General features: G+C 38.8%; 2 protein-coding genes across 2 annotated transcripts; both read right to left on the reverse strand.

The window, feature by feature from the left end:
* Positions 1 to 7,283: 7,283 nt before the first annotated feature.
* Positions 7,284 to 16,868, reverse strand: ube2z (ubiquitin-conjugating enzyme E2Z). The gene is made up of 7 exons (XM_072694029.1): positions 16,027 to 16,868; positions 12,972 to 13,044; positions 11,714 to 11,901; positions 11,179 to 11,290; positions 10,318 to 10,430; positions 9,373 to 9,463; positions 7,284 to 8,933 (listed from the first exon to the last, which is right to left on the reverse strand). The coding sequence occupies exons 1-7, from the start codon at positions 16,491 to 16,493 to the stop codon at positions 8,757 to 8,759; spliced, it is 1,221 nt and encodes a 406-aa protein (XP_072550130.1). The 5' UTR covers positions 16,494 to 16,868; the 3' UTR covers positions 7,284 to 8,756.
* A 2,633-nt stretch (positions 16,869 to 19,501) lies between these two features.
* On the reverse strand, positions 19,502 to 23,207 carry atp5mc1 (ATP synthase membrane subunit c locus 1). Its single transcript, XM_072693992.1, has 5 exons — positions 23,112 to 23,207; positions 21,194 to 21,241; positions 20,997 to 21,074; positions 20,467 to 20,654; positions 19,502 to 19,846 (listed from the first exon to the last, which is right to left on the reverse strand). Exons 2-5 carry the CDS (start codon positions 21,230 to 21,232, stop codon positions 19,732 to 19,734), a joined length of 420 nt encoding a protein of 139 aa, XP_072550093.1. The 5' UTR covers positions 21,233 to 21,241; positions 23,112 to 23,207; the 3' UTR covers positions 19,502 to 19,731.
* Positions 23,208 to 23,661: the final 454 nt, after the last annotated feature.

The raw sequence follows: 23,661 nt of genomic DNA on the forward strand, positions 1-23,661 counted from the left end.
AAACATACCAATTACCCGTTTTTTAGCCTATTTAATGAATTTGATCAAAATGGTGCAGTTAAATGTTTTTCCCATCAAATCAAAATCATTACATTGTGACAGTAATTCAAAATGTTTATTTCAAATGCTCATATATATGTTTTAAAAAATGTTTTCAGTATTTAGACATGTAAAGAATTTAATGAAACAAATTGGGCTCCCTTTTGGAAAGTGTAAGAAGTTTGCTTTATAAAAAAAAGAAGAACAAAACCCCCAGAAAACCAGAACATTTATTTTAATGTTAATTTTATTTTTTAGTAGCTTGTTGTTTAGTTTAGTGCTCTAAATGCATATAAATATATACAGTGGAAAGATATAATGATAGACAACCTCACCCCTAATCTAAAAACACTCATAGGTAACTAATTTCCAGTGCAAGCCACAATGATCGTAGATCCTAAAATGTGGTACATTCACAACTATTAAGTGCTAAAAAAAAAAGAAGCCTTCTTAGAAAAGCTTTCTGTGGTTATCTGTGGAGCTTTATTTATTGAGTATATTTAGGTATTTATTGAGGGAATCCTTACTTTTCATTGATTTCTTGTAGCACAGAATAAGCAGATTCCTATTATTTACTGCAAAACGATTTTATTTTTGTACAGTACAACATGTACATTTATTTTGTATTTGATTCTATTTTATTAGTATTTAATACATCTGAATTTCTTCTTAAACAAAGGCAGTTATGTGTTCTAGCCACGAGGAGTTGAGAAAGTTCCTACTTCAAAGACACTTAAAAAGGTTGGATAAACATTCATTTATAGAACTAAATGCAGTGCTTTCAGAATACACGTTATACATTCTTTTATAAATATGTAACCATATACTACTACTCAATTAAACAGTCTATACTGACAAAAGATCAGAACCAAACTAAAATTCCACACAAAACACTCATGAAACCTACGACTAGTCACTTTCATCAAGAATTGGTAGATATACATTCATTTCATACCATTAGATAGGATTAGAACTTGAATGCCTATAATCAACGAAATAAATCTTACTAATAACCATAATAGAATGCAATAATGCAAAAGTCGTTGAACAGAATCGTTTGCTACGATTTTAAATAATCAAATGATTTTGATTGAAATAAAAAAACAGGAAACTGAGAAAGAAAGAGACCGAGAAGGCATACACTGTAGTTATACATACTGAGGCTGCACTAGCTGACTATTCCAGAACAGTTCCTGTGGTACAGTAAATATTGTGTTGGGCTCAGCCCTTAGCTTTTTAACTGCTCTCTATCCATTAACGACTCGAGCAAAGTTTTGTAACGATCAGCTCCTAAACACCACTATCTGCTATTTACTGAGCACAAAATGGAGAGAGCTGGGGGGATGGGGGCTCCAATCAGGAGGCCAGCTCGACTTGTACACTGCTGACGTCGCGAACACACCCCCGCGCGCAGCGTCTCTCCATTTCCTTTAAACGCGGTCTTCCAGTATGAATATGAGATGGGAATTCAACAATTGTCTTTGACCTACAACTTCTCTTCATCAGCGTAGGCTAGCGCAGTAGGCTCGAGCTGTACGCTGCGGCCATCAAGTAGCTCGTGAAGAGGAAGTTTTCGTTCGAAACATGTCAAAGACGGAACGTCACGAGACGGAATTTTCAGTCCTGACGAGAAGTCGGGAATGTTCTTTGTAGCGTTTAAATCGTTCGCTGCAGGTCGTTTCGTTAGATTGTTTCCTTCTCCGCCACTCTTGTGAGAAACTGATGCGTTTGATCTGGAAACCACGGCTGACGCACGCCCTAAACAAGACGCAGTTCATTAAAAATAAGCAGGGCTTCTGAACTACGCCTGTTTGGTGGGCTAACCTGTATTATTCGTCGTTTCAATGACTTGCACGTGGCTGCTCCCACCAAGTGGGCATTTGGAGATAATGCAGCTCCACAAAACGAGTCTTGGACACGCAGCTGTATTTCCACCACTAAAACTTATAGTCTGGTATTTTCGTCTAAACTAGTATTTTCTTCTAAACTGTATTTTATATTCCCCCACAGTACCGTTTTCTTCAGAATCAGTGGACGGACAACAGCAGGGCAGCTTTAGGGAAAAGGTTACTTTGAGAAAAGGTTACTTTCGTCTGTACAAACGTCTGTGAAATGATTTGAGACTTGTCCCCCACGTCTGTTCGTTTTGGATTTCGTTTGCGTTCATCTTTAGTTATTTTATAAGACATAGTCAGAAACAGCCAGGTGAGCTCACTAAACTGCCTCAGTTATTATCGTGGCTCAGAGATAATGTTTTAACGTTGAAATCTGATTAAGAACAATTCAATATAACGAGCTTTAAACATCCTCGTTTGTCTTTTGGTTTCTGTGTGAGAACCTAACTTTGTAATAATTGTTTCATTCTGTTTTGAATGTGATCTGCAGAGGATAAATATGTATTTCACTTGAATGAAATTACTAATCACAATTTGTATTAGAAATCAATCGTATGCGAATGTAAAGCGATCATGTGCATTATTTTCGTTTAGTAAGAGTTTTACAGGTCAAACGGTCAAAGGCTGAAACCGGTCAATCATATAATAAAACTTGTAACGTTATTGTAATCACGCGCTGATAAAACAAATGGCAAAGGATAACGAAAAAACAGGCACAGAGTAATCCATTAAATGCTATTAGCGTAGAAAAATCACCATGTACCCTGACATTTATACAATAATTCGTTTAAATAACGAGACTACAAAGAGAAAACTCCTAAACAACTGTTTAATCTACAAAAGCTACATAACTGCGGAAAACGAAAACGTGAAGAACTAAATCAGTTTACGCTGCTTAAGATCCGTTAAATGTTATATTGTGAAAACATGCAGCATCTGTCGGTACCTTTTATCAAGTAAAACCTTGCCAAACTGCAGTGTTTGGGTGATCTAACGTGAGCTACTTTGTCCAGAGTTCTGTCCGGACCGTTCCCCGTTGTAAACTATTGTTTCTTGCTGAGCATGTTTTTAAGTAAATGCTTGCGTTCAGGCATGTCCCTGCATGTCGCTTCGAGCGTCTTAACGAAATAACGAGAATCGTGGTCATCGGTTTGCTGCATTTCCGTTTACCTTCGCTTCCTTCTTGCAGAGCTAGTCAGTTGGTTCTTATTCTAAACAAACCTCTCCATTTCCCGCGGCAATGTTGACGATTGTGACGTAACAAACGCAAAGATTCTTGCGAAGCCCCTCCCTTGAGTGCGAGGGCTGCTCTACGAATGTGACGTAACAACAGGCAAAATCCTCATAGTAAAAATTACTAAAAATGTTCTGGCAGATTATACCTGTCGTGCTAATAGGCTCCCTGACGGGCATAGTTCAACAGTAGTTTGTGGCATTTGAATTTGGGATATGATGATCTCATTATGATCATCAGAACCAGAACATGACTGACATGATCTCAGAGGTATGACTGTAATAATAAGTGGAGAAGGCTTTTTCACAACATGTATACGTTGTGAAAAACTAACTGCTTTGTACAACACAGAGGTGGTCAGAGTTGCCTAAAATCATTGACCCTCTTTATTCTTTAAACCTCTACTGTTTCTGTTAAATAGCCCTAATGACATTGAAATTCACATTCCAAAAACAAGACCAGTAAAAGTATCAGGTTCACTCCCCCAACAAATCCCTCTACTGTACTGTCACTTAGAGAGAAACTTTTCAGAACATCCATTATCTATCAACAGAGAAACACGTTGCTGGGTGCTGTTCCTCTTTTGATGCACCCTTGGTCAAAAAGTAGAATCCCAAAAATCCTTTTAAAGTCAGATGTTTTGATGATCACAAAGCAGGAAAGGGGATCGAACAATGAAATTAAACACACAATTTTTACAACATGTTTTGGATTTACATGGAACAGTGAAGAGTATACTCACATACTTGCATGAATGGAATGTATGTGAGGATTTAAGATAAGATAAGATAGTCCTTTATTAGTCCCGCAGTGGGGAAATTCACAGTGTGACAGCAGAAAGGGATAGCAAGACACTCAGTTACAAAAATTTAGATAAATAATTTACACTATATACACAATATAAATAAGAATTAAAAAAGCAATAAACAATATTATTTACAGCAAAAGACTCTTAATTGCACGGGGGGGGGGGGGGGGGGGGTATTGCACATAGTATTCCCTGAACATGAACATGTGTGTGTAGTTAAGTGTGTGCGTATGTGGTCCGCTGGGAGCAGTGCTGGTTGTGCAGTTGCTTTTAAAAGTAATCAAGGCTTATCCATCAAGGCTTAATTAAAATAAATATAGTGAAACAGAGCTAGTTAATACCTCAAAGACATTTCACTTCATCCAACTGAATGGTCTCAGAATGCAGAGGTAGTAATACATTTTAACATAAGGAAAGCATACAAATGTTTACAGATCTGTGCAGTTGTTTTCAAATTCAGTCATGTAGTAGTTTTATTTTCTGTTTGTTTGTGTTTTTTTGTTTTAACTGGCCACTTCTTTGTCTCGACTTTATTGATAGAACCATCACCATAATGAGAGGTGTGCATGTCAAACTAAATATTTTAGTAAATAACATAGGATTTGTTCCAAAGTAGATTTTTTTGTTAATCACATGCTCTCTTTAGTACAGACAATGGTTCTGAATGGAGCCAGAACATCTTAAAGAATCTTTTGACTGTTTAAATGATTCATTGCCTGGTAAAGAGTTGAAAACCTGTTGTATATGGTTATTTAAAGAACAATTCTGCATAGCGTCAAAAATATATATCCATATGGAGAAATATCCATGATAAGCATTTCTTAGAAATATACCCCTCTACCCCTCAGAGTTTAGTTCTGGCCAATCGTGTGGTCGGTTAATTTGGTTTTTCCATCATCCTCTATTGGCTGGGCTGGAACTGAAGGGTGGAGAGGTTTGATTGCTTAATTAATTTGAGTACAAATTAAAATTCTTCTTTGTTGTAGTTTTAAAATAAGAATGAATAATCCTACATAATGTTTTCCATATTTTATTCATTCATTATTATTTACATACATGTTGATGAACTGTGCAGACATGTGACATGCAATTAAAAAAAATAAAAAAAATAAATTTAATTTATTTTTTTTCCGGTTTACAATGGTGAGAGTTTGCTAGGGTTCCTAACCCTAAACTTGGACAATCCCCTACCTGCCATGTTTTCCATGATCCAATTAGATAATTAGATAACTGACCAAATTAACTAAAATCATTCCTGAGTTTAACTGTTGGGGTAGAAAACTGTACTCTCTGTGCTTCAGAACCAGTGTTGGGAACTTTTCAATGATTATAGTGAACTTACGCAAAGTAAGAGGTAATAACTCTATGCAATAACTAAATGCATCTTGCTGTAGATGTTGTACTGCCATCTAGTGACTTTCCATTTTTACTGAATGTACTTGAACAGGTAAACTATTTCTTTAACAACAGGGTGTAATAATGTAATATTTGTTAAATGTAAAATAATGTTTATTTGAATAAAATTAAATATCTTGCCTTTTTAAAGGTTTAAGTTAGCAAACAAATTTGCTTTGTAACTTCTGTTACTTTTATTGCACACATTTAAAAAAATGTTTAACAGTGTAGTTTTTCCATTTAAGTTAAACATTTTTGGAAAAACACTGCCATATAAGTTAGCTATGTTTTTGAGTAGCATCTGTCTACTCAGCTATTTAAAATTATTTTTGCTTGAGCCTTAAGCTTATGTACCCTGTACCTACATTATAAATAAAGCAAAATGTAGTATAAGTCATTTATTTTTTTAAATAATAAAATGTATACAAAATCAGTAACTCAGTTTATATATTGTATGTTTCAGATTTTTTTTTGTAATCAGATGTTCTTGTATTTTGGCAAAAATAAACTTTTTTAATAGTTTAATGTTGTACTGAAGGCTAATTAAAATTTTCAAAACACCTCAGTAACTCAAACATCTGTTGAAAACATTGAATATATGAACTTGGACCTCAAGCATTTTCTTGGTCTAAAGTAAAGCATTCTTGAAGCTTATCCAATCGAAAACTCAATGCAGGTAAGAAAAATGGTTTTGCACGTTTTAAAAAGAACAAACAAAATCCATGTAAACATTTATAAATATGAATTACAATTATTAGTAAAATTTAATTATTTGAAGCTCTTTTTCAATGTAATTAACTAATTTAACTTAAACTATACACATTGAGTAATTACTTATATTTAGAAAATGAAATTGTATAATTTAAAATGTCTAACCAAACGCAGTGAAGATTTAAGTATCTTACAACAAACATCTTCAATTTGTATACATTTTGTATACCTAAATACTTCCAAACTAATATATAAAATGTAAGATTTAAACAAAAAAACATTTAATTAAGTAAATACTTTTCAGTCATAATTGGATGACTGATCCAAACGTAAAGTAAAAAGTTATACATAAATAAATAATAATTTTAATTAATTTTAAAATAATGATAGATTTTGCATTTACTCTGAAGTTATTACATTGTCAAGACAAGAATGCAGATATTATTTAAATGTGTTTAAATGTGAAAATGCATTTAATTCTATGAACTCATCTGCATTGAGATCAGGAAAGATACGTGGTTAGAATTTATTATTTATATTTGCAATGGATCCATACATTGGTCTATTTACACAATGTCTCATTTGAAAACCAAGAAAAAAAGCATTAGTACATCACACCTAAGATCAAACTCACAATTAGACACTGGTGTCTTGTTACAGGGAGTGTTTAATAGACACATGGCTTTCAAGTCCATACTTTTACATTTACAAAGAAGAAAGACATCCAATTAAAAAACAAAACAAAACAAACTTTAATATGTATTGCCTAGCCATACCTGGATGCCATTTTTAAGAGAACTGCATTAAAATTACAGCACATGCAAAAGCACATGGCTTCAATACCATGTTACTGTTTGTTTATGTTCTCCTTGATGTTTGTGTTTCTGACCCAAAAATATCTGATTATATCAGATTTATGAAAGTTCCCTGCTCTTTTATTAAGATTGATTTTTTCTGTTTTCTGGAACTTGGTTTTCCCAAAGCCTGCCCAAAAGGTTTTACCTGCTGCTTTTAGAGTTGCTCAGTAACACCATCTGTGGGCAATCACATCACTTCAAGTGAAAAATTTGCATTTGATTTGGTTAATCCTTATTGGGACTTTAGGATGTCTCCTTTTAGTGTATTTATAGCGAAAGATGAGACGAGAACCCCCCACCCCCCCACCCAATAAAAAAAGAAACAAAAGAACAAACACTCTGTACACTCTGCACCTAGACAATGTCCAGACTAAATGCTCAAAGTGTTAACCATTTTGTATCTCTTGCTTTGAGACTATTCTTCTAAGAAAAGAAAAAGGTAGCTTGTTCATAACTGGATGCTCTAAGAAAAGCTTTAAATAGGTGTAGAACTTCTACATCACAGAGGTCCTTTTAAACTTGAAGGTTCTTTACATTTGCACATCTCAGTTACATGAGCAATTTTAAAACAAATTGTCAAATGTTTAGGAAACCTAAATGCCTTATAGCATTGCTCGAAAGAACATTTTATTTTTGTAGTTTACACAGTGATACAAGTTCAAAGGGAGTAGATTTCAGGTCACTGGAGATCTGCTGAAGAATGTTTTGTACAGCGCAAGACAAGAGACCACTGTTGCTTCCATAATTAAAAAAAGAAAAAGAAAGAAAAAAAAAAGAAGAAAAAAAAAAAAAACGGTGTCAGACGTTTCTCATTAAAGCACACATTTTAGGGCAATAATGATAGAACAGACAGACTAGTCTATCTCATAAAAAAAGAGGTCAGTTCAAACCTTTTCTTTTGTCTCCCCATATCCATCACAAAAGAAAGGAGAGCCCTTATGTTCTTATTCAACCAACATATTTAATCAGGCTGAAACAACATAGACAACGTCCTTTGACTGTACAAACAACACACCCATAGGACATCTCTTCCCATAAGAGCAAATTAACTGATCAGTCTACTGGCCAAAGATATCAATCACACCAGACCCATTCAAAAGCATTTAATGCACATTTAACATAAAATAAAACTTTTCTATGCACAATATTTAAGTATATACATTTGTTTTTATAGTTGCATCAGTTCTTTTTCTTAGATCATGTAAAGCAATTCATTATGAATTCATGTTGAAATTATGACTCCATTCATAATATTCAAAATATTTTTTAATGATTCAATTAATGTGGAGATATAAATGCTGATTACTGTCAAGACATAAGTGAAAGAGAAGAGATTAACAAACCGTTTGCAGGAGTGGCACAGGTGCACTAACCATGACAACCTGTTCTGGGGTGAGGTGTCAGTCACTCTTAACTTACCTCAGCTTCATGTGGCTGACCCCCAGAAGAAGTGAAGAGCAGGGGGCACAGGAACATGTGCTCCTAAAAGGCAGAGTGTGTGCTGACCTGCTGAGGAGCTTGCATGTACATTAACACACATACACTCAAATGTCAATCTTCTAGTCCCATTTCCACTATTGACTGGACTTCTCTTTCTCAGATAAGAAAACAGAAACAAAATGAAAGGCAGCCATTGGCTAGCAGAGGAACAGAGACGGGGGGAGGGGGCAATCAAAAGAAACAGGGGTAAACTATCCCCTGTGCTTCACAACCAGATTCTAGAACTTCTCTCAATGCTCTGTGCATGTTGCTTACTTAAAAGCGTCCAGAGCAAAATGCTTTCTCTGACTCTCGCTGTGTAGCCTATAGGGGGCGCTCTATGGCTGGGAGCTGCCCTGGCTGTCTGGGTCTGTTCCAGATGAGCTGGTGTCAGAGTCCGAGTCTCCATCATTGTCCTCCGGCGGGCACTTCTCCCGCAAGCGCTTTTGTGTAGCTCCGAGACGAGCAAGCAACCCCTGGTAGTCAAAGCGGCCTCTTTTTTCCCCAAAAGGATCCTTCAAAAAGTATAAAACAATCAGGGTAAATTGCTGGACATATGTATGTTAAGGAATGTGTGTGAGCCCCATGACACGATAAGTGCATGGAGGCAGGCATAGTGAGGCATGGAAGGAGGGAGAACGTAGTCAGTGGATTTTCTGCTTTGGGCAGACCCTTACCACAGGCGACCAACAACCAGATGTTCAGCGCCCACCACTTTTTACTGTTTTAACAATGAGTGTGTGTGTGTAGAATTAAATTGTTTCCCGGATGCTGTAAATACATACTTTTATTATGATCATGTTTAGGTTGGATGCAAGGTTTCTTCTTTACTGTTCTTTAACTGTACTCTGTACATGTTGGTTCATCGAGTTCATTTCTATCTATACGTGTTCTAACATGTCGTTGCTAACCAGAAAATGTAATAAAAATGCTTCAATTTCACAGACCGAATACCTGCATGTTTTGCCCTTGTAGGTGCAGACGTTCTTTGCAGACTCCTTCATAGAAGTCATAGTACTCCAGAAAGGACTTTTCCATCACACTCCTGAAATGGAGAAACAGAGAGCTTTATTAGTTGTGAGAAGGCCGCAGATACAGAACAAAAATGTTGCTCGTTCTAATTTCTTACACATGGCTAAGAATGATAATCTGATCTGTTGTAAAACACAAAGGTAAATGTTAACACTTCACTTCGCTTTCTATTAGCACTAACAAAATTGTGTCATGATCTATATTAACAAGATACACATTTACACTAGTACTAACAAATATACAGTATTGGGTCTAGTCATTTCTCCCGATTTTATTTAGATACCTTGGCTGTTATACTGGTGAATCATGTTTAGACATGAAGGTAAGTAACACCCCTATATGCACCATGCCACTAACTGACTGAAAACCTAAACAAATCTTCATTGAGTAACTATAAAGTAGGAGTGGTACAATACCTTGCTGATACAGATAGCAATCCAAAAGCATTGTTTCCCCCCCTCTAAATATTATAAAATATGAATAGGAAAATTATATATATATATATATATATATATATATATATATATATATATATAGAAAATTAACGTGCGTATACAGATCCTTCAGGTTTAACTAAGTGTGCTGAGTATTATTCATGTCTTGATTAACACAAGACTTTGACATGCTTTATCTCTAAAAACAGTGACCTGCAGCTTCTGTACTGAGGTGTTGCGTTACACAAAAGAAGCAGTCCAAAGGTCAAACTCTAATACTCCGGAGCTGAAAGCCTTTCTTGCACAGATCAGATGTGTGTTAGATCATGAATAAAGCTATACTCTACAGGGTGGAGGTGGATCACAAATTAAAAGATCGGGCAACCCTGATTAACAAAGATTTATTAAATTAAATGTATACAGTGTTACTCACCACAAAGCTTCTGGACATGGCACCTTTCCTTCCAGCATGTCACAGACAGCCACACGCATGGTCTCATGACGAATGCACTCATTGTAGTTCTTGCTGTCGCCTGGGTGCCTCTCCTAAGAACACAGAAGTCACAACACAGTCAGGTTTGACCTTTAGCTAGGAACCAAAGACCACCCAAATCAAACACCCTTTGATCTTCCAAATAAGACTGTAGTGAGTGTGAGGGAGAAACATAACATTAAAGCTGCAATGTAGCCTATTTAAGTAGGTGGCAGATCATGCCATTACCCATGCTGATGCTCTGCTTGCTTATCTGAACCCTCCCATTTAGACAGCTTCTGTGCATTCATGTATGTTTTTGGTGCTTTTCCTCAGTGCAATGGCCATATCTTTGAACAATGCTTTAAAGCAGTATATACATGAATAAAGCATCTGGTTAAAACATCAGTACCTGATCTCACAAATGCTCAGGTCTACAAATCTTTGGATATATCAAGACAAAGACAGTGTCCCCAAAAGGGGATTAAGCCTAGTCTTAGACTATATTACAATTTCCATTTAAAATGTTGTATAGACCAGGACTTGCCTTAATCCTTGTCTGGAAAACTGACTCCCGAAGTACCTAAGCTATGACTTAAGAAAAGACTTTCAAATAACAGCATTTCTAGCTTGTTGAGGGGGCGGCAACATGTGGCTGTGCTGCCCCCTTGTGGCAGAATTCAGGTTTAAAATAAAAATCATCCTTTGCAGTAAAATAGTTCTTTACAGCAAAATGCTATGCTGAGTTTTCTGAAGGACCTTAGACACTTAAATCACATTGTCCATTACATATTTCTGTATGAGACAGTTAGACATGAATACCTGCTCAAAGCCTGGCTCATTGTGGTAAGGGTTCTCGGTCATCAGGGACTGAATGGAGATAAGGACTGAGGAGATGCTCTGAGCGGGGCTCCATGCTGGCCCTGTCCATGTGCTAAAGATCATAAGGAATGTCATCAGTCACTGTGAAATAATGTTTTCTGGAATTTAAAGTTACAGACCAAGCCTGTCCCAAATGGGTGTGAGCAGCTGGCCCAACAACTTAAATTACTGCCACAACAAAAGATGTTACACTCATACTCCTATTCAACGAGACACTTAATAATCTTATAAATATTTAACACCACACCCAAAGAATTCTGGCACAGTTAAGAAGTATTCTTAGTCAAAGAACATACTAGTTTTTCTAGTTTCAATGTGTCAGATTTCAAACTATCATTGTGCTCCATTTATTTAATGGTCATTTTGTATTAGAATGAGGATCTAAATGATCAATGAGATTAGAAGTCAGGCTTGCATTTATAAAAGACAGAACTCAGAACTCTGCTACTTTATACAGTGGAGAACAGACACTTACCCAAGAATGCTGAGGCAGACTTTGCCATTGCGGTAGAAGTTGGGATTGAAGCGCACAGTGTTGTGCCCAGTGGTGATAAGTTTGACACGTGGGGGGTGAATGGGATAGTCAGGTGGGCATCGGAACAAAAAGAGAAAGAAACCCCCCTCATATGGGGTGTCAAAAGGACCTGTGATGAGAGCATGGATCTGTGGAAAAAGATAGGAATGTCAGTGCAGTCTCTTAATGATAAATAATGAGCACCTCTGCACCCTTTGCTGCATTTCATGTCAACATAGTTAGGAACAGTAAACAGCAGTCGTGATGGTGAAAAATTGTGGGTACAGTCCCTCCAGGAATTTGATATAGTGCTCATTAGAATTCATGCAAAATCAGCTGAACCAATGAACACATGAACATCTGCAAAGAGCTTTCATAATTAGGCCAAGCAAGATCAAAGCTAAGATGGACATAACGATCAGCATATCCGTGTAAATGCACGTCTGTGTCTGGACAAAGTTACAACGGGTCCAGAGCCAAACCAGAATCACTGGGTGCGAGACAGGGTGCCATCGCCACCCCCTTAATTTTTAGGAGGTGGGAGGAAACCCACATGGACATGAGGAGAACACACCAAACTCCTTACAGAATCAACAACCCCCGGCCCCTGGAACTGTGTGATACATTCACGCCCTGCAGCTTGAATCTGAATTGAATGAACAAAGCCATGTGTTTTCCAAGCTAAAACGTGTTAAGTAGATTATAAATGTAGATTATAAATGTTCATGTCAAAATCTCATTTTAGGCTCATACTCAACCTGACAGTTTGCCATCATTTAGCTCCCCACAGAGCACAAGCATTTATGAGATTATTATTTCCAGGGTAGCTTGAAAACACCTTTCTGTTTTCCAGATTAGGCTACACAATGAGATTAATATTCATTAATCTCAGGTTATTCATGTACCTTGTAAAGGCTGCCTTTCTGTATTTTTAATAGTCTTTGAATATTACATTATTAATATAATATTATATTCAGAAAAGAATATGGTTTTCGCAGTTTCAGCTTTACATTTTGATACAAATTGGCTATAGGCTCAGAACTAAAGAACTACAACTACAGTTTTATTTGGTGTGTCATGAGTATAAGACTTAGGCTAAGAATGTTTAGGCAGAAGGCTGTAGAAATGTAATGTAGCAAAATACATGCTTTCCTCCACACAACACACAATTAACACATAGTGGGATGTTCTTACATATGGCAACCATTATTCAGCTCACCTTGGTCATATCATGAGGATCAGGAACTACAAACATTCCAGGGGGAGGCTCCTTGTAGATAGACATGATGTCTCTGTGTGAAAAGAAGACGGAGTTTAAATGAATTGATGGTGAAGAGAAAGGGGACAGCAGAACAACAATGTAAGACTTGTCCTTACTGTCCTCTGTGACGACAAAAAAATCAAATGCTTCAATAATTTCACTGCAATTCAACACTCAAGGGAGCACCCAACACAAACTCTGTTCTACACTTCAGCGAAAAGCTCTACAACTGGGAAGCAGGTTTGTGAGGTGGCCAAACGTATTAAAAAACAAAGATTATATGAACGGCTTTAAATGTATTTAAGGAGGCATCAGTAGGCGTCCCTACTGATGATACTGTGACAGGGCAAAGCCTAAACCTCAGCCTAATTAAATAGTGACCATGCTGAATTAATTACCTACAGTTTAACAGCACAGAATGCCAAAACCCTACAATTGCAAAAAAGGTATAAACTAGTATACCCCATACTTTAGCACCACTGTAGCAACTAAAGATTTGACCTCTATAGCTCTTGAAGCTCTATAGTTTCAGGCAAACATTGCAGTAGGTCTCTAAATGCAAGGTTTTCATGTGTAAACAAACAGTTGATGAATGAAAATGAAACAATCAGGCCTAATGCCTTCGACTTCATACAAAATAGGTAAATATCCCTTTACATTTAAGGCATATAGCAGACGCTTATTCAGAGCGACTCACAGAAGTGCTTCATTGCTAACTCAGAAAAATACCCTTAGCTAGTTTGTATAGACTAGGATCCAAACAATCCCCCGAAGCATAGATGCTACAAAATACATTTACATTTATGGCATTTAGCTGACGCTCTTATCCAGAGACTTATAGGGTTACTTGTATTACAGAGGTGGGCCAATGTAGCGTTAGGAGTCTGGCCCAAGGACTCGTATTGGTGTAGAGCAGCATAGTCACCCAGGCCGGGAATCGAACCCCAGTCAACCCCAGTCTCCCACAGTGCCAGGTAGTGGTGTTATCTGTTGCGCCACACCAACCACCAACCAACCACTTCGACAAAGTACTCTTGAAATATATGGTTCTTCATTTGGCATTTGAAGACAGCGAGTGAATCTCCTGTTTGGACACGCAGGGGAAGTTCGTTCCACCACTTCGATGCCAGGACAGAAAAAAGTCTGGACGCTTGTCTTCCGTGGATTTTAAAGGAAGGCGGGTCAAGTCGAGCCGTACTTGAAGCTCCAAGAGCTTCATACAAACCTTCTACCCATTCACTCAACATTTGGGGACCATCTCTAAATCGTTCACTTAAGATCTGCATCTTCATCAGGAAACATTAATATAAAGAAAGTACAGCAAATATACAGATGTATAATTACTTGCCAAAGCATTTAGCCAACTCTGTTACAGTGCCAAGGCACTTTAATACTGATGGGTCTCCAAAATATTAAGGGTCTTCTCAAATGCTGCTCACACTGCTAACTCATCTCCACTTGGTCTCTGCTACTTTAGGAAAATTCTTATTTACAAATCACTTCAATTCAACAAATGCTCAACAACTACTTTGCCCGGTTTATCTCCTTTATCTTTTAGTCCAAACAGTTTTACTCCATACTCTGCCTGTTTACCAACTTAATTAAAATGAATAAACTTGACAACAAACATATGGTGTATTTACAAACATGTATTTAAATAGAGATGGCAACACAAACAATGCCATTTTATTTGCTCTCCAAAATGGCCCATGGACCTATTAGTTGGCAATGCTAATAATGGCAAAATAATTTTATCATTTATACCATGGCTGACAATGTCTTGCAAGTATTTTTAATGTACCATTAAAAGATGTTAACTGGAAAACCTTTTACTTCTATGGAGTAATGCATTTCTGCAACAGATCGCAGTACGGATCTCTGAGCTAGCTAAGCATTTCAAACATTAGTTAATATTATTTTTCCCTTTCAATGATGCAAGATGACATATCAAAACTAATCATGCATATTAGATGTGAGCAAAATCTGGTTTAATTTTGATGGAAGAGAACGTGCCAAGAACAATTTTGACATTCAAATGACAATGATTATATGATGAACTGAGCATAATATTAAGACTATTATATGAAAAAATAAATGTTTGATTTACACACACCATCTAATCAGTAAAGCTATGATCTGTATTGATGTGTTGTTTTCATGATAAATTACTATATAATGTCACCATAACTCAAAAAGAGGATAACAGCAATACTTCCAGAAGACTGACCAACTGTGTTTTAATACAGAGACAGCATAACTGGCCCTAGTTAAATGGATTTACTGCAGTGTGTGAAACATTGAATACAAATATACAGCTTTAATCATGCCACCACTGGCTCTTTTTTGACAAATGATCAGATGTATGTATTGTATTTTTTTTGTGTATTTTAATATCCATTTGTCATAATCTTTACCCATAAAAAAATCAACAGTGCAGAACTGAGACATTTCTGTCTCTTCAGTCTAAGTGTTTGTATACAGACACTCCAGAGCTTAACACACCAAGATTATTTAATCTAGGTAAAAGTACTGGTGAATAATTGTGGGTTTGCCAGTGGGTGCCCCATTTGTGAGGGTTGCGAAATCTTCCCAGAACTTGTGCGCCATAACAGCCTTCTGCTCTGAACGGCTAAACTAGCACTAGCTGAGATCCCAGCACGTTTATGTGGCTGCTTATCGTTTAGGAGAAGTTTATTCTTCATGGTTATCTGAGTTAGTTCAGTATGGACGTTATGTGCTAGGTTAACTGGCTAACGTGGCTAAGATAAGGAAAACTGTAGCTATGCATATGGTTGGCCAAGCAAGAGACCGCTAGCTAGTTAACTTAGCTAGGATAGCTAGCTACCTTGCAATGAGCTAGGTGGTTCGCTAGAAGTGCTAGCTAGCTAACTCAGTTAGTGAGCAAAAGTTCGGCTCATCTCAGCCAGGCGCCCAGACTTAACACTAACTAAGTTAGCTAGCTACAAAGCATCTTAAGGAAACCCTCTGGATTAGCATGCTGGCGGTGCGTTACCGTTTTATCCGGAGAATGCACTGCTGCGAAGCCTTCTCGTTATCCCAGTCGGTGCTCAGAGTGGGATCCCAGGACGTGGCGTGAATCTGGGACAAGAGGCCAGCTCCGGCTAGACTCGGAGGAGCCCCCGTGACCCCCAAGCCGATGCTGGGCGGCAGCGACGGAGACACGGCCGCAGGCGCCGAGATGTTGGAGCTCACGGCATGGCTGAGCACGGCGACGCCGGGTCCGCTCCCCATGACCGAAGTGATGTTGTGTGCTACAGTAGGAGGAGGAGGAGGAGGAAGAGGAGGAGACACCGCGGTCAGGCCAGTCTCTGCGGCCGCGGCAGGAGGCGGCGAGGCCGGGTTAGGTCCGCCGGTCGAGTGCCCCGGCAAAGAATGACCTAAACTCGCTGACAACTGGGCTCCATTGCCCTGACTCGTTCCAACGGCGCCGTTGGACCCCTCTCCAACGCTGTCCGCCATCGTCGCTCACTCTTATAATGGGCCCCAAACACCCGGACGGGGATTTTTGAGTTGTCGCTCCGACCCGTTTCTCCTCGCAGTTTCTCCTTTTCTTTGCTCAGGAACCTGATATATCTACTAAACGTTACAGTGCGGAGGGACGGAGAGAGAGAACTCCATCGTCCCCAGTTTCTTTCCCACCCTGAAACATACCGTGTCGGCGATTTCTTCCCGAATAAACGACTTGACGCGGACCGGCTAAGCAGCTGATTTCACGTAAATGCATAAAAAGTTCAACCATAGATACAGAAAAACCACACCTTTCCAACCACACACTGGAGTGTCGTTCTCACCTCCGCTTTGGTTAGTCTTTCATTACCGTGTTATTTCTTTCAGCCACTTCCTTCTCGTGTAAGGGAGAAAAACACAACGCCATCTACCGGTGCACTCCTAAAACGAACGGAAAGTGAGGCTGAACTGTCCCTTAGTCCTCCCAGGCTTGGAAAGTGCGCGTCATATTGGGACAGGGTGCAGTCTGCTGTAGACGGTATTCCCGTCCACTTAGGTAAACACTCAGCAGTGCTCATGAAAACAGACTGTGATCATCCCTATTTCTGTTCTAGAGACTAAAGAAACCTTGCACACTGTGAAATGAAGTAGAAGAACGTGCAATGGTTTCCACTAGCTATATTAACTAATTTTGCCACATGACCTAATGAACTACATAATGTTTTGGGCATTTAGTTTCATAGTGCTCACAGTGTCCTATTTAGATACTGCATGTGTTCACTGGGTGTCACATTATTTGTAGAGTACATTACAGCCCCCTATGAATGATCTACAGATGCTTAAATGATTGGGTTAACAATAACTGGCAAAAATCAACAATATTAGGACAAGGTTTATGTTTAGGGTTTTTGGTTTGAGGTTAGGTACAGGAGAACGCAGATGAAATGAATAGGTATGTAACTGAATGTGAGATATGTAAGTATCCACAACGCACCTCTCAAAGTGTTAACATTCAGTCATTTAAAACAGAAATTTTAGACATTGCATCTGCATGTCTAAATCACTTTGTACGTCATAGCCTTTTCACATTCATCTTGTCACTGCGGGTTTCTTGTATAGTACATCATATTTAGAAGTCTCTATATTCTATTTGCTATTTGTGTGTTTTTATAGTGTGCTTTTGACTGTGTTTGAAGATACTGCTGACCGACTAAATGTCATTTGAGATCAATAAAGTATCTATCTAAATGTCTGTCTATGTATCCATCCATTTATCTAAGACAAATTTTACATATTATGTGTAGTTGAATCATTAAAATGTTATTCAGAGGGATTTGATGTTTGGAGAAACGTATCTAGTCTGAATTATCCACCACAGTGGTGATATAAACCAAACTGAACAGTTTAATGCCTCTTTCACGGCGTGATGCCAGAAAACATTGTTTAACGTAAAGCTTTTGTCCTAAAACCATGCCAGCAAAATAGAACCCATGAAAAAAAAAAAAAAGGTTCAGATTTACCACTGTTCACAGGGAACGTTTAAGATCTCTGGTGGTTAAACAACTATAATTGTGCTGTAGGCATTGTAACCCCTTGTTTCAATCACCACCTTTGCTCTATAATTTTAGATTTTGTTTACAATCCCCCTTTAAAAGTATACCCACCCCTAAGAGTACACAAGTATTTTGCTGTCTACCATCTCTGAATACAAATATTGCACTAATTGTCATCTTAGAAAATACTGGAGGGGTGTTCTGAATATTTGATTGCATTCAGGGACAAAAGCATTAGTGAGGTCAGTATTTTGGATGATCACCACCCCAAAGTATTGGGTGGAGCACTTTCATTTCAGAGAACACAGTTCCACAGCTCAATGCTGGGGGTCCTTATACTCCCCTAGTCCATGCCTGGCATTAGGTTCATGATTTTAGGCCCCCCATTATAGTATGTAATATGGACAGTACTACTCTATAGAGACTAGACAACCTCTAACTGTGTGCTTTTGCATATCTGAGTCAGCAATGGGTGCTAATAAAAATTAGCTGAATGCATTTATTTAAAGGGATATCCACAAACATTAGGTCACTGTAATTGTGTTTTTAAAGAACAATCCCTAGATTGTGATCTTGTGACCTTTATATAATAAAACAAAAGTAACAAGATTCCCCAAGAGCAATGTTAGGGGCTGGAGTTGTGGAGTGTTGACCTGGGATAAAATAAAGCTCAATAAGACCACGCATTTGAGACACCAAATTTAAAAAGATTATGCTACACCCCCACCAAAGATCATTTTATATATATATCTCCCCCCATCTTAACTACAAAGCTAGCAGTGCATTGGGTCAACTCTAACTGACACAGGCCATTTAACTACAGGACATTTTAAGATGTTATTGGTTTACAATCAGGAACAGTTTTCATTTTTAGTTTTGGAGTAATTTTCACAGTTTAACTCAGTCAGAAAAAAAGTTTGCTTAAGCACGTTCTGATAGGGAACAAAATTTATGGACCCGTCAAGAATAACATTGAGGTTGTGAGGCAGCAAATCACCACCACACTGCTTGCTTCTGCCATGTTTAAATGTATGTATTGGCTTTATACCAGATACACTGTAAAAGGACAGGTGCGGTCAAAGTTTACACATCAGAGCAGTCTGTATCTAGAACATTACCCTAATGTTTGAGTCATGAACACTCTAGCTGAGGCTAGAAAGGCCTGCAGTACCTTGCATGTTGTTCAGTAATTTAGGTACCTTCCTAGGGGAGAGATTCATTCTCTTCCTTGGAAAGATTCATTAAATGTCCCTGAAGTTCTCAATTTGTAGAGAACGGCTAATGCTGTGGTCAGTAATGATCTAGAACTTTAGAAATGGGGTTTAACTCATGCCAATGATCAGACAGGTGTGGATGGTTCATTTAGCTTCCACCGTTTTCTTCCTTTGCCATGCCATACAAACACTGACCTCATCTATATGGCCTAGTGTACTTGGAAAAACTGATTGTGAAAAGAGATTCAAAGGCTGACAGTTATCCCAACCATTTATTCAGACAGACTGCCCAAACTGTAGTGAGATCTTACATAAAAGTTCATGGGGGAGGGGAAAAAAAATACAGCAGAACATAAAAAGGTAGGATTTTCTAGTAATTTGTTGGAATGGCAATGCCACGGCCTTGTGAGCTGCACGTCAGATTTTGCTCCCTGAATGGAGGGAGATGACTGAGAAGGAACAGGAAAATGACCGGTGTCTATATCACATGGCAAACAGGATAAGGAACGCCACCATCAGACAGAAGAGCCCCATGGCCTCAGACAAGGCGAAACCCAAAATGGCATAAGAGAAAAGCTGTTGCTTCAGGGAGGGATTCCTGTGGGGGAAAATGGCAGAAAGAAGCAACGAAGACTGTTAATGAAGGAGATGCTTCTGCATACATGTTTATAAAAACACCACAATACTACTATGAGTTCAACTGCCTGTACTGAGTTCAACTACAGGCGACCAATATGGTACATTATATTGACTGGTATTAGTTTAGCTGCTCATATTTAAATAAAGCATGTGTTCAGAGTTTATATATTAAAAAAGTCCAGATGTCCAGATGTTCTCTCCAACTGAGAGATTGAGCAAAAGGTATCTGGACCATCAGTGGGTCCCCAACAGCCATTGTTGTACAGCACAAGCTGGGTGACTGGTCAACTTCTAGTATGAAATAGCTGAAATAATTTCGACCTTAAACACTGAACAATCAAGTATAAAAATACCTTGCTTTCCAATAATATTTGTAGGATAGTGGGACAAATTGTGGGAGTTGTGCACCAAATTATGAGCACAAAATCATAAGCATGATGCCAAGAAGAAACCAGGCACACTACATAAATTGCCAAGTAAGCAAGGGGCATCACCTTGCACTGTAATTTCTAAGGCTCCAAATAAATGTGCCTTTTGGTCATCTAGCTTTGTCAGATGGTACATTACTAAAGAACAAACCTGGCATAGCCAATGATGAGACTGCCGAACACTGTTCCGATTCCAGCTCCTGATCCTGCCACACCGACCGTGGCAGCGCCAGCACCAATGAACTTGGCTGCCGTGTCGATGTCTCTGGACACAGCACTGGTCTGGAAGCTCCGGCTCACATTCAGGAGGGATGCTTCACTCACAGGCAACAGGGCTGCCTAAGGGTTAAAAAGAAGATTTAAGCCAAATCAATTCACATTAGAATTGTCATATATTGATGGTGTCAATATTTGCAGACTTCTGCAGAAAATTATGGATTTTCAGTATATTTCTTACAATGGGAGAGTAGAGCGTTTAAGTAGTTTGAGAATTATATCTTTTATTCCCCCTTTACATGCTCATCTTAAGTGAAGTGATTCAATTAAAACAAATTTTAAAAAGTGAATGTTTTTCAAAAGAGAATACTGCATCAGCATCAGGCAACTGAAGGATTAATATTGGTATCAGTGGAAACATTCTTGACCACACATTTCCCTCAAAATGGACTACAAAACACTTACTTGCTCGGTTCTGGCTTCAGGTCTGTTGAAGACGCACACTGATGCAGGCCGGGCAAGGACCCTGGAGCCTCCACGCAGCTAAGAACAAGGAAAAGAACCAAAACATCTAGGTTTAGGAAATTATACATTAAATAATTTTCACTTCATTTTTTTAGATAACTCCAAGTTAGTAAGTGACTGACAAAAGCGATACATACCACAGATGGTGAGGTGACAAATTTAGCACAGGCATACATGTCTGAAGCCTGGAGAGACATTTAATACAAATTTTAAAAAAGGAAAAAAAGTCAGTCAGTGATGTACTTAAACTTTCTACCACAAATGAACATTACTAAGTAAGAGATAAAAAAGGGAAAAATATAAATACTGACTGTATAATGATTTAATTGCAACCAGTCCAAGATAAGGGTACAGTGCAGTAACCAAAGCCCTAAGCTCATTAGACTAAAACTAACTCATGCAGTGGGTGCTGATAACTAAAGGGGTCCACTCTGAATTAAACACTATAGTCAAACGAAACAAAACCAAAGGGTTAAGTAACCGAAGCAATACATCTTCATAATTGTAAATGTGCGGGCATGGGACCATTCACCTTTGTTGACCTTCATCACCAATGTTGGAAGTACTTCTGAGTACTATTTAGACTCCTGTGATTATGCTAATGATATTATTTGATCCCACACCTGTGCATTTCTCAGGTATACATGACAAATTGATTTTCCTGCATGGCTTTCTTAAATAGAGCCATGTGTTAATTATCCCCCACTGCATTTACAAGCATTTATTACTGATGTCAATGACCTCGGTCCTGTTTGGCTGCCCTCTATTACGCAAAATCTGGGCTACAACACTGCTTATAACAAACGTGAACAGGTGGCAGTGGCAGACCTATGCAAACAGTCTTGTCAAACAATTGTATATGCAGGTCATCTGAAAGGAAAGAGGCAGCCGCTCCAGGAAGATAAGCAAATCGGAAATGGCTAAATGGCCTAAATGACCTAAATGAAGGGGACAGTTAGTGTTATACCAAATGTGCACTTGGCCAAACCGAATAGTGAGGAACTGCATCTGACCAGTGATCTTAAAGGCTATACACTAATTTGGCATGATTAGCAGGGGACCACTACCCCATGAGTCAATACAGGAGTAGCGTTATTCCCCACGCCGGCCTGGCCAAGTCTGATCCAATTAAGCGGTCACTGAAAGTCCGTGAAGTCCATGCGTCCTTTGTGGCCACGAAGCAAGAGGCAGTTCAGAACTACTGGCTACTCTGGAGATGCATAACCTCAAAACCAGAGCAAAGATGGCATTGTAATGCTAAAATATCGTATATAATAAAAATGCCAGCGCATGTCCTCATCGTTAGCACAATCGTCCTAACAGGTGAGGTGCAGCAAACGGTCTGCTGCCGTTTTACGCACAAGCTGAAACAAGAAAAAGGAGCAAGTTAGCTTTAGATGATGGAAAGATGTAGCTAGCCACTACAGTAAAGAGCCAGGCCCCCCTTCGCAGGATAGTCAGCTACGAAGACACCCAAAGACACAGCTAGCTAAGAGTGAAGGTCAATAGCCAATAGCTTCTCGATAGTTTTCCATCAGGAGTCCCATAAACATCTAAAGCGTTTGTTAAAATACCGACTGAGGACACCAGTCATGAGGGGCTTTGGTGTCATCGACCATCACAGCGCACACTATGGTAGCTAGCTAACTTCTAAAGAGCCTCGTCTTTCCAGTAGGCCCGGAAAGCTTAACGTTAGTCAGACATTTTGCAAGTGTCAGATGAGACGGTCACGACTAAACTAACCCGGTCGTAGACATTAGCGGTAAAAGGGTGACTTTATGTGCCAACTCGCCTATTTATCCATTTACTGACACGCACGCTTTGGTAGGGTACACACTGATTTGGTAAATGACTTTAGCAGACGTCCAGCTAGTCCGCTAGCCTCACTGAATGGCCGCCCACTGCAGTCCTTCACCTCGCATGGTGGGCTGCAGACTTCAGTAATTTGCAATGACAGCTAGCGGCGCTCACTCGGGCCTGTAAAACCGCCGGAGCCAAAACGCGCACAAGCACTTTACGGTCGAACATGCAGCTAGTTTACATAAGTTCACTCACCTATTCGATATAGAAGGGCCCGGGGAACAGGGGACAAGCTTGGCGCTACAGTCAATGAGTACCGTGTAAAACTGTCACCTTGTCATTTATAAGCTTGTGAACTACGTCCTCAACAGACATTGGGCAGAAACACACAATCCCCTTTCTTGGTTGGCTGAGCGCGACGTCAATCCCAGAACTGTGACCTATACGAGGGTTGAGAAGAGATTTGGAGAACGTTGATTGGTTTGATTGCTTTTATAAGGCGGGATTTTTCAAAAATTCCATTCTGATTGGATGATGTTGCCGGGAAAGTTCAGAAGCGCATCCCGTGTCCCCTGCGTCTATTGGATGTGCTGAAGGAAGTCCTGCCTATAGGGAGAACTGAAAGGTAAAAATGGCGATGGCATGTAATACACAGTGTAGTGCTGTAGATGGAGACATTCAACTGAGGTCAGCATGGCTTTTAAAGCCCCAGAGAGGAAGTGAGGAAAGCAAAATGTACTCTGTTTATGCGTCACAGCAACGATATCTGGGAAAATGTCATCTTTTATAGGAATTGAGGGAAATG

This window comes from Salminus brasiliensis, chromosome 12 (genome assembly GCF_030463535.1).
Source record: "Salminus brasiliensis chromosome 12, fSalBra1.hap2, whole genome shotgun sequence".
NCBI classification, from domain to species: domain Eukaryota; kingdom Metazoa; phylum Chordata; class Actinopteri; order Characiformes; family Bryconidae; genus Salminus; species Salminus brasiliensis.